The sequence below is a fragment of the Megalobrama amblycephala genome, linkage group LG12 (assembly GCF_018812025.1).
Source record: "Megalobrama amblycephala isolate DHTTF-2021 linkage group LG12, ASM1881202v1, whole genome shotgun sequence".
Taxonomy (NCBI): Eukaryota; Metazoa; Chordata; class Actinopteri; order Cypriniformes; family Xenocyprididae; genus Megalobrama; species Megalobrama amblycephala.
In genome coordinates this window covers 24,968,025-24,979,601 of record NC_063055.1, presented here as the reverse complement: position 1 = coordinate 24,979,601, position 11,577 = coordinate 24,968,025, and the positions used below count along the sequence as shown (strand labels likewise).

Sequence of the window (11,577 nt, the reverse complement as noted above, 5' to 3'; positions counted from 1 at the left end):
CGCAATATAGCACTGTTAGACTTTTTTCCAGAGAAGTACACACTATACAATATCAAGTTTTGCTTCTCCTAAACTAAAATATAATATAAAAAGGTTTCAGTAAGAAATATTTCACAAATGCGTAATTGCAACGCGATGGTGATGTACTCAATGAAAATGGCTCGTCACCAACTGCAATAACACGTCTATGATTGGTCGAGAGATTTTTGCGCGGTGCATTTCAGCCAATCAGAGCATTGTTTTCTCGCTCGTATGTAAAGCCTCGGATAAATGGCGAACGGAAGGGCAAACTGTAAACAAATACTACAGAACTGGGCATTTTAGACGAATTGTGACTTTTAAGGGGAAAATAACTCAAAGTTGCGAATACTTTCAAAATACAAACGGAAATAATTGATAAATCGACAGTCAGCGAGAATATGAACTAGCCTCATGCAGCGCTAGGAAGCTACCTAGGCCTGCTGACATTTGCGCAGAATTGGATATTGGAAGTGCTGTAATGCGAACGCGGGCTAGGGACAGAGACCCGCACAGTTAACATAATTATCACTTAGAATCTGTTTTAAAATCATTTACGTCTGATAAATCTACAACTAGTCAGTATCATGAGTACAAACTCGGACAGCAGCCAGCCGTCCGAAATTATCCAGAGAAAAAGAAGTGCAAGTCCGAGTGGAGAGAGTGAGTCCACGCTGCTCAAGCAGCCGAAAATAAGTGATGAGGGACCAAGAAATGAGTCTCATGAAGATGCAGAACCCGAGAAAGTTGGGAATGGTGAGCCAAAACATGAAGCTGAGCTCCCTGAAGGAACTGAAGAGAAGGATGTCGTAATTCAGGATGAAGCAGCCGCACAGGAGGAAAGCACGAGACAGGCTGGTGGAGGTGAGAGCGCGCGCCAGCAGTCAGATTACGCTGCCATCGCCGCAGCAGAGGCGCTTGCGAGTCTGACCGGTGGAGACGGGGACGAAGACTGTAAAGAAATGCCCTGTTCGTCCAAAAAAGCGAGCCGAGAGAAATCAAGGGATAAGTCCAATCGTCCAGGTTGCTCTCAGAGCGTAAGAAGGACGGAGGCAGCCGCGGCGGACAGCTCCTCATCCCTGCTGATCTGCGAGGACAGAGAAGACCCAGAGCAGGCATCGTTTGTGGATGATGATGATGATGAGGAGGAGGAGGATGAAGACTCCCTTCCTGGCTCTTCCTCCACAGCCAGTTCGTCTGTCGCCTCTGAGAATGAGGATAACGAGGACGGTGAGTGTGCCATAGTGTCGGTGAAGATGGCCCCGGAGGTGCGGCAGTCAGTCGCGCTGCTCGCTCAGGTACAGATGCGGCTGGATGCTCTGGAGAAGAAAGGCGCGCGTCTGCATCAACGTCTGGAGATGAAACTGAGCCGCCAGCGACGCCCTCACCTGGACCAGCGCAGCGCCATCACGCAAGCTATCCCAGGCTTCTGGGTCACTGCTGTATCCTTTAACACAGTGTGCGAATTATTCAATGACTTTCAGAAGTGTCAACTTTTAAAAAAACATTTCGTTCAGTAGGAATTAGGGCCCTTGAGTTTGAGGTTTGTCTCGCGAGGTAGTCTTTGTCTATGTGTTTATCTTTAATCATAGTAAAAGTACTTATTTTGTAGATATATATGGTCCATATGTTGCTCGCTCAATGGCGGTATGCATTTACATATATTTGTAAAAACAAACTTAGTTTGACTGCAGTCTCTGTGAAATGTTTTTAAGAATCCTTTGGAAAAAGTCAAGGAACATGTTATTAGATGCACTCTTTGCCATACCTTACGACAAATTTCCACAAAAGATCATACTTGTTTATGTTTATGTAGACTGTATTGGCCTTACAGGTTGTTGTTTATCCATCTGCATCAAAATGTTGGAACCAAATGATGCTGGATTACAGATATTTGTTGTCTTATTTTACATAATGTGCACTTAACTTGGAACCAATCAGCTTCTGAATCACCCACATCTATCAGCACAGATCGATGAGTCTGATGAAGACGCTCTTAGCTACATGACTAATTTAGAGGTAAAACATTTCCCCCCCTTTTTTCCCCTTGCTTAAAGGGTTAGTTCACCCAAAAATGAAAATTCTGTCATTGATTACTCACCTTCATGTCGTTCCACATCCGTAAGACCTTCGTTCATCTTCAGAAACACAAATTAAGATCTTTTTGATGAAGTCTGAGAGGTTTCTGTCCCTCCATAGAGATCCAATGCAACTACCACTCCAAGGTCCAGAAAGGTAGGAAAAAGTTATCATTAAAGTACTCCATGTGACTCCAGTGGCTTAAACTCAGTTTTATGAAGCGACGCAAGTTCTTTGTTTGCGCAAAAAAAACATCATCTACCACTTTATTTACAAAAACATTGATCTGCAAAGCATTCACAAGAGCTTCAAGATGCATGCGTTGTGTTCAGACGCGCGTCAACTGAATGCACATGCGCGAGTGTTCACGAGAGCATCATGGCGCATGCGTTTTGTGTTCACGCGAGAGCTGACATTGCGTGAACACGCTTTGGATAATATTATTTTGTAAATAAAGTGGTAAATTATGTTTTTTCGCAAACAAAGCACTCGCGTCGCTTCATAAAATTGAGTTTAAGCCACTGGAGTCACATGGAGTACTTTAATAATGACTTTACTACCTTTCTGGACCTTGGAGTGGTAGTTGCGTTGGATCTCTATGGATAGACAGAAACCTCTCAGACTTCATCGAAAAGATCTTAATTTGTGTTCCGAAGATGAACGGAGGTCTTGCAGATGTGGAATGACACAAGGGTGAGTAATAAATGACAGAATTTAAATTTTTGGGTGAACTAACCCTTTAAACCTGTTTTCAAAACTGCAAATGATTTATGTTTCTAATATGCTTGTCATTAAACAGATTGAGTCTTTCAAGAACAACAAACTTGGATACCGCATCTGCTTCCATTTCCGGCGAAATCCGTTCTTTCAAAACAAAATGATCGTGAAAGAACTTCACCTTGGTATGGGAGGTGAGCTGACCCCTATCACATCACCTCTCTTTTCATGATTCGTTGAAATTGCATTATCATCTGAATGTGCTTATTTTTTTTTTTCCTCAGGGTCTCCGGTGTCCTTCTCAAACCCAATTTTGTGGCACAGAGGACAGAACCTGGTCGGGAGTGGAGAACCGCGTCGAACATCACAGGGAGTCTACCAGAGCTTCTTCCATTGGTTCAGTGATCACAGCAACCCAGGAAGGGATGACATAGCACAGGTACATCTCTCATGAGGTTAGGTACAGGAAGTGAAATACACGAACAAAAGAGCGCTATAACCCAACAAATCAGAACGAGCAGGACGAAACAAAATCCTTAAATACACACAGAGTAAGGATGATGTTTTAAAAACCCATTGACTCCATCTCTTTGGCTCTAGATCCTGAAGGAAGACCTGTACAGAAACCCTTTGAGGTACTACCTGACTCCACTGTGGGAGCCACGAGAGAATGGCAGGTAATCGCCAGCCTAAAACATTTTATGTTCTCCTCCAGATTCTCCTAAATATCTTTTTAGATTTTCCTAAATGTTTAATTATTTTTAACCTTAATTTTCTTTGTCCAGCAGCGCTGCCAAACCTAAGGGCAGCAATAACGGAGACGAGTGTGTGATCATCTCAGATTCAGATGATGATGATGATGATGATGTGAGGAGCAGAATAGCCAAAACTTGGGGCAGGAGGATGATGAAGGGGATGACCAAGTCAGAGGTGAGGTTTCCTTTTCACACATAGTGTAAGCAATGAAAAGTGGATTTCATTTTCTAAACCATCATGATTGATCATATTTTTCTCCCAGGTTCAGAAGAGAATGACCGAGATGAAGGGGAATCCTCCTATGAGGAGAGAGATGAAGAGGAAGTGGATGTTGAGGAAGTAGAAGAGTCACGTGACTCCGGTGGCTGTGAGGTCAGAGAGCAAGGACAGGAAGAGGAAGATATCGATGTCGACGAAGAGAAGAGTTAGGGCCTGGTGTTGTCTCAGTTTCTTTTTATGCAGAATAGCATCATTAGATTTTTCTATGATCTATTTTACTGATTGTTTTCTGGATAAATTAAGAATCTGTTTAAAATAAGAAGTGGTTTAACCAACGTCTTTATTGTAGATGGTACGTTCTCTAGATCAAAGATCATGAATATTCACATTCAGTGTGTGCACTCCTTCAAAAACTTAGTTTCTTTAAGATTTTACACAACTTTGCGTTAACAGACTTCACTGAGAGGGCTACTGATACCCATAATACACCTCTTTTATCTCAGAACTGACTGTTTAAAGCTTGGGATTATAGACTGCACTTAGTTTAGTTGTTTTTGGCTAGTTTAGAGTCCAGGTTGTTGTCATTTTTTATTGTTGTATGGAATACAGTAGAATCGTGTGTCACTAACAATTATGTTTTCATAGCAGGAGGCTACATAATCATTACCAGTTATAAAAACACACCATGCTTTCCTGTTTCTACACTTAAGGGCCTAATCATATTCGTCAGTCATTGCTATGATATTTTTGGTTAATTGTTGTTTGTTACTTTTTTTTTTTTTATTATTATTATCCACATTTACAGAATTCTAGCATCATGAACTGCGTTGTTATTGTCTTGTCTTATTTTTCATAAATTCTACCACCACATTTTAGCTGTAAGGAAAAAGGTCAAACATTCTCAAATGCACTTCGTTCTGAACCAAAACTAGATAACTCAGGGATGTTTACTCTTTTTACCCTCCTTATAGATGTGTTTTCCTTCATAATTTGCATTCATTCAATTTTGTGTCTTTAATACATAATACCTTATGAATGTTTGTTTATTGATGAACATTTAAATAATTGTAGTTTTATTTCACCTTGTTTACATAAGCAGCTAAAATCCTGACACTGTTATTCTTGCTGTGGGGTTCAGTGTCATGTGATCCTTTTAAACTACTTGTCATTTGTAGGGATTGAGTTGGATATCTAGACACTATCAACACATGGATGTTCCCATTTATTCTCTTCAGTGAATAACAATTGTAATGTTATTTAAATGAGCAAAATTTTGGCAAGGCCATCTCGGTGTGATATTTCTTTCAACAGCATGATGTGTGCACTCAATACTCTGTCCAGTTAAATGCTTAGATGATGTAAAAATAGTGAATATGTATGTACACATTTGTTCCTTTGACTTCTTTCATATTCATCTTTTTCCCATTTATTTCTAATAGTATTTCAGCTCCTTTGCAAAATATTTTTCCTTTAACTTTGGTCAGTCAGTTATTAGAGTAAAAACATTCTAAATGGTTGTTAAAAGAACTCTGTGTTAAACATATTTAGTTTACATTGATTTTGAGTTTTCACCTGTAGAAGTTTGGTTTTAAAAATTGAAAAGCTGTTAACTCATTGTAAGTATACTGGATTGTACTTGTTTTTCCTGCAAGGCCAGTGGTTTGTACATAATCCTTTCCCTTAAAAAGGGTTTATAATATGTTATTGCGTTATTAGGGTAGATTTGACCTACAATATCAAAGAAAAGCTATATTTTGTGTGCTAAATTTTATAGAGAACTACAATTTTTAAATGTTTTGGTTTGGTTTTTTGTTTTCCATGTCAAATAAAGTTTTTGTCTTTTCATTCACAAAATGGCGTTCTGTCTCTTTAAATTTCAAATTTATTAAAGCTTTATTGTTTCATTTCTAGCAGTGTTCATCTCTACTTCCTCTAAGCTGGAAACTATAATAACACAGTTGCATATAATGTAATTTCTTAAGTTTCTCTGAAACTTCTGCTTTTTATATAAAATTTTTAATGTCTGCCCACAAGGGGGCGGTATAGCAAAGACAAGAATCCGACGGATCTGTTTTAAGCTGCTATACTAATAAAAGAACAGAGCTGTTTTTATCGATTTCATATTCAAGATTAATACCCTTCATTTCAAATGGAACAATAGCTCTGGTGCAAAATATTGGGATTCCAGCCTTTTTGTCCATAGAGACTGTGTTTTGACTTGTGTATGAAGCGCCTCCAGACAGCAAGCTCTTAGTTAGTTATGGGGGTCTGTGGGACTGCAAAGGCGTTGAGATAAGCCCTGCTAGTGCAGCGTAGAGTGATGTCATTGTCAAATGTTCTTATCTCCGTTCAGATGCCTGTGCTTAGACAGCTGTGCTGTGCTTGATCACGTGCACTGATGCATTCCTTGTTTTCATGATGAATTCAACAGTCCTTACAGGCTGGCAGCGGCTTTATCTGAGATTTGACCTTCAGAGGTCCAGCATACATCTCTTAAGAAATGCATGGATTAAACCCAACACATATTTCCTTTAAAATATGGTAATACATTATCTACGAGGTAAAATTTACATTGCACTCGTCACCCTGGCTGCATGTTAACCAGTAGCTTAGATCTTGACTTGAGAGAGGTCAATGTGTAATGAAGCTTAGATTCGTATGGAAACAGCACTGCTCTCCAAACAGCCGAAGGGCAGGCATTTTTGGGCAGGCCTCAACAGAGGAGTGCCGATGTTGCAATGGTACACTTAAAACCTTTGATTTCATGCTTAATGCAATGCTATAAATATTCCACTAGCAAAGGCCTGCCCTGTTTTTATATTCAAAGCAGGCAGCGGGTGTAGAGCCATACTACTGTTATAGGCGATGGAGATACCACATGCTTTATCAAGATTGAAGGAAATATGTGATCTCCACAGAGTATGAGCTTCTGTCTCACCCTCTCAAGTGGTTTGGATCGGAAGAATATGCTAAAATCATTATTTTTTAGAAAATAGATTGGGCTGTCATTTGAAATGTTTAGAATTATGGTTTTTATTTATTTATTCATTATTTATTATTAAAAAAATTTTTTTTTACATTTTATTTATTTAATTTTTATTTAAATATTTATTGTTGAATTTCAAAATATGTTGAATAATTATAATTATAATATATAATAATTATTATAATATATACAATTGTATTTAAAAATATTTATAAAATAATTTAGAATTTATATATACATTTTTTTAAGTTAAATAATATAATTTTATCTGTATTACTATATTTCGCTGAATATGCTCCACATTCATACTCTTTTTGTGTGTTTACTGTAGGTGCAGTGAATCTCAAAACCTTTTACATTCGAATCATGAATTAATTATATACATTATTTCCATGTTGTTGATCATGGGAGCTTTGAGACTCTTGCTCATATAAGTTACAAATCATGTCGCTGTTTTTGTCAAGAAGAACACGTGAGGAACAAAATATCTTAATTTAAACCATTTTTACCCATTACAATTTAAAAAATTATTCCTTATTTTAGTCTCTCTTTACATTTCAGTAAAGTACCCATAATACCAGACCATTAGATCAAATTAGACACATTTAAATGATATAAAATCATCGTGTCAAAATAGTGCACTAAAATAGTCAAATGTATAACAGACAGAACTGAAGATAGAAGGTCAATGCGTGAAGGAGACAGAATGTGATGGAGAGGGTGGAAGCGAGGGAATGGAAAGAGTGCAAGATAGACAGAAAGAAAGAATGAAAGAGAGAGATGAATGGTAAAGCTAATTAGCAGGGCCTCTGACAGCCCTGGCAAGCAGATAAATGGTTTTTATCAGAAAGATCATCAGTGGCAGCAGGAGTCGCAGCCTTCGGGCGTCCCCTGCACTCTTTCCACCCGTCTGCCCTCCAATATGTGTTTTGACTCACTCTGTAGCGACATATGAGTATTCTGTGCATTCTGTTATTTCATCAAAACATCCTTTTTGACTAAACAAAGTGTAGCGTGTGTGTGCGTTTCTCTGCTTTTGTGTATAAATTACCCATTACTAGAAGAACATCACACCTCGGGCGATTGCATTTGTAATCAAGATGAAGCTGAAGTGCACTGGGAAAAAAGGGAAAAGGCACCTCAGTGGGACTTTTATCATCCCAAAATCTCATGGCACTGCATCCATCTTTGATGAGGCAGGGTGCTTATACGCTCATCCATCCTGGGCATCCCGTGGGCTGCAGCTAAGGTGCTGACAGATTTATCTCCTAAGACAGATGTATTTTACACTCCCACACCCCTCCAGCTTTTTAACTTTTCCGTGGCTCCTGTTTTCCTTTCCTTTTCTCTGCATTTTGGAGGTTAGCTCTAGGGCTGCCCTGGATACTGACTCGTGCGGGAATCTATTGGAGGTGGAGAGAACTGTTCTGAGGAAATGACACATTTTGCTTTAATGGAGGTAAATGGTACTGGGGTCAATGGCATGACATTAATGACATGAAAATACATTAAAATGAGTGATCATGGGATTATGTCTTTTTAGAAGCTAAAACCGGGAAATGAGTTAGATTATATCATCCTGAAGTCAATGGGTTTTTTGGTTAAATGTGTTTATAATCGCACTCTTACAAACTATTCAAAAATGTTTTTAAATAAAGATTTAAAGAGCTGTCAGAAGCTTAAAGGGTTAGTTCACACAAAAATAAAAAAAATAATGTAATTCTGTAATTCACCCTCATGTCGTTCTACACCCGTAATACCTTCGTTCATCTTCGGAACACAAATTAAGATATTTTTGATGAAATCCAATGGCTCAGTGAGGCCTCTATTGAGAGCAAAGCCATTCAAACTCTCGAGGTCCATAAAGGTACTAAAACATATTTGAAACAGTTCATGTGAGTACAGTGGTTCTATCTTAATATTATAAAGCGACAAGAATACTTTTTGTGTGCCAAAAAACAAAATAACGACTTTTCAACAATGTTTAGTGATGGCCGATTTCAAAACACTGCTTCATGAAGCTTCTGAGCTTTATGAATCTTTTGTTTCGAATTAGTGATTCGGATCTCCTATCAAACGGCTAAACTGCTGAAATCACATGACTTTGGTGCTCCGAATCACTGATTTGATTCGTAAAGCTCTGAAGCAGTGTTTTGAAATCGGCCCATATAGATATTGTTGAAAAGTCGTTATTTAGTTTTTTTTGGTGCACAAAAAGTATTCTTGTCGCTTTATAATATTAAGATAGAACCACTGAACTCACATGAACTGTTTCAAATATGTTTTAGTACCTTTATGGACCTCGAGAGTTTGAATGGCTTTGCTCTCAATAGAGGCCTCACTGAGCCATCGGATTTCATCAACAATATCTTAATTTGTGTTCTGAAGATTAACGAAGGTGTAGAACGACATGAGGGTGAGTAATAAATGACATTATTTTCATTTCTGGGTGAACTAACCCTTTAATGGTGGTGACTTTGAAGTCATGTGACCGTGGATTAGTTTGTACATAGCATACATTTAGCTTTCTATTACTTCTTACGATTGTATTCATTTAGGCTTTAAAAATCATAAAAATTGTGTTAATTTAGTGATGAACAAAACATGTAAGAATATATATATATATAATTTTTTTTTTTTTTTTTTGTCAAGGGAACCAGGATGATGCGAAGTTTTGTGTTGGCCTACAAAAATACGTCATCACTGCAGCACTCTATTCATAGATATCTATGTGTTCCGTCATTAATGAGTAACTACACAGGAACAAATGAGTAATGCACTATTAACATTCTAGTAACTACAAGAAACTCAGATTAACAAATTAGCAAGTAATGGTGTTCATAGCTAATCAATAACTACTATTTTTTTCACACCTCCCAGAACTACTAAGAACAACTAAATACAGGTTCATAATTAACATGAGTAATGTATAATGTATAATTAATTCTAAAGTGAAGATTATGTTAACCCACTAATGACTCAAGTTTACCAAATCCTGAAGGAATTACTTGGATCGGTATTCTAAAGTGAAAGTGTGATAACTCTCTAGTAATGACTGAAGTCATTGTAAGCTTTTGAGGTTTGTGAACATTTTTGGATGGTAATGACTCAAGTGTTACTACATCCTTCTAAAGGAATTACTAATTATTTGGATCAGTATTCTAAAGTGAGAAGCATGAGAACTCCCTAGTAATTACTGAAGTCATTGTAATCTTTTGAGGTTTTTGTACGTGTTTGTAAGGTTTTGGATATATTATTTGGTAACACTTGACTCATTACTAGTGGGTTACAATGATCTTCACTTTAGAATACTGATACAAAAAATTAGTAATTTCTTTAGAAGGATGTAGTAACACTTGAGTCATTACTATCCAAAACCTTAATTTCTGAATTACAAAATAAAAATAATACTTATTAGCTTATTATCTGAAAAACTCTCCAACTAACAAGCAAAAAATGCAGAAAAACGGAAACGACATCACACAGAGGACCCCTTCAGTCCATAGATATATACTGTAGATTCCTCATTAGTGGCTATTTCTATGGTAAGCCATCTGCCATACTGGAACAGTCAAAACAATGGTCCGTGAACACTAGAGAGCAAGTTGACTGTGCGTCTGCAAGCGTAGTTAGACGCATGTATGAATATCAGCAGATGATTTTGCTACACCAACACAATACAAGAAGACGAAGGCATCAGCAAACACAAACATTAAAAACCTGTAATGTTTGAGTTAATACATATAAAAACACAAACCAACACATTCTCACCTGTGGAAGTTTATCCCATACAAGTAGTCAATTTCTAAGAACTTGTAAAGCACATATTTTAAACTACATTTATTAAGATTTTTCCTTTTATTTATTGAGTCTCTTATGTTTTTGACCCACTAGTCTACTTAAAAAATGAATCCCTCCCCAACCCAAAACATGCACTGACACATAGCCTACAGTGTTTCATAAGCGCGGCTTGGATTGATGAGCGCCACATGCCTAGGATGATAAATTTGTTGTTGTAACTCTTGCTTTGAGCCTGCAAATCCCTCTTTATACACGGCAGTGAAAGAAAGACAATCATTTCCCAAATACAAAAAACCCACTGACTTGCTGACCATGTATGAGAACATACCACTCTATCACTTTACTGATGAAAACGTGACGCTTTTTGTAGACCAAATGCATTTGAGCACTTTAAAATTTAAGTCTTTTTCAATGCATAATAAATCAAATAAATAAAACTTTAAAGGAGGATAAATCATGTGCTTTTCCACACAAAGGAGAGAGTTCAAATTTAGTGCTTTCACAAACACGAGACGGTCACTCAAAAGGTCTGTCAAAGTTAGTAACAAAGGGAAGAATATAGCTGTAACATTAGGTCATCAACTTTTGAGTTGCCATAGCAACAGCATGTTCAGACAAGACACAAAGGTCACATGCGAATTAGAATATAAGAAAGTAGGATGCGTACGAGTCAAAATTCTCATTCTTTTTCATGTTGATTCTTGGTATTTTCTCACCAGTGTGAGTTTTTACAAATAACCTCATATATTAGGCAATTAAACTTCACTTGTTTACGTAGATGGTTGTGAAACTACGGACTGTGTAAAGCGTCTCTGACGTGGGAGACTGAGGGGCTGAATGGAAGATAGTGGAGCTGGTGGGGCTCAGTGCATTGCGGGTGAAAATCACACGGAAACCTGAACTTAAAGCTGACTTGAGTCACTTCCTCTCAGAGGAGAATAAAGGATGCCTCCCACAAAGAGAGAGAAAGACAAGAAACCACCTCCACATCCGCAGCAGTA

At 37.7% G+C, this 11,577-nt stretch overlaps 1 protein-coding gene across 1 annotated transcript; it reads left to right on the top strand.

Moving 5' to 3' along the window:
• The first annotated feature begins 131 nt into the window (after positions 1–131).
• Positions 132–5,643, top strand: tspy (testis specific protein Y-linked). The gene is given in 8 exon segments (XM_048209956.1): positions 132–1,460; positions 1,960–2,037; positions 2,897–3,008; positions 3,099–3,253; positions 3,415–3,491; positions 3,600–3,681; positions 3,684–3,744; positions 3,833–5,643. Coding segments are annotated over 8 exon segments (1,587 nt in total). The 5' UTR covers positions 132–605; the 3' UTR covers positions 4,000–5,643.
• Positions 5,644–11,577: the final 5,934 nt, after the last annotated feature.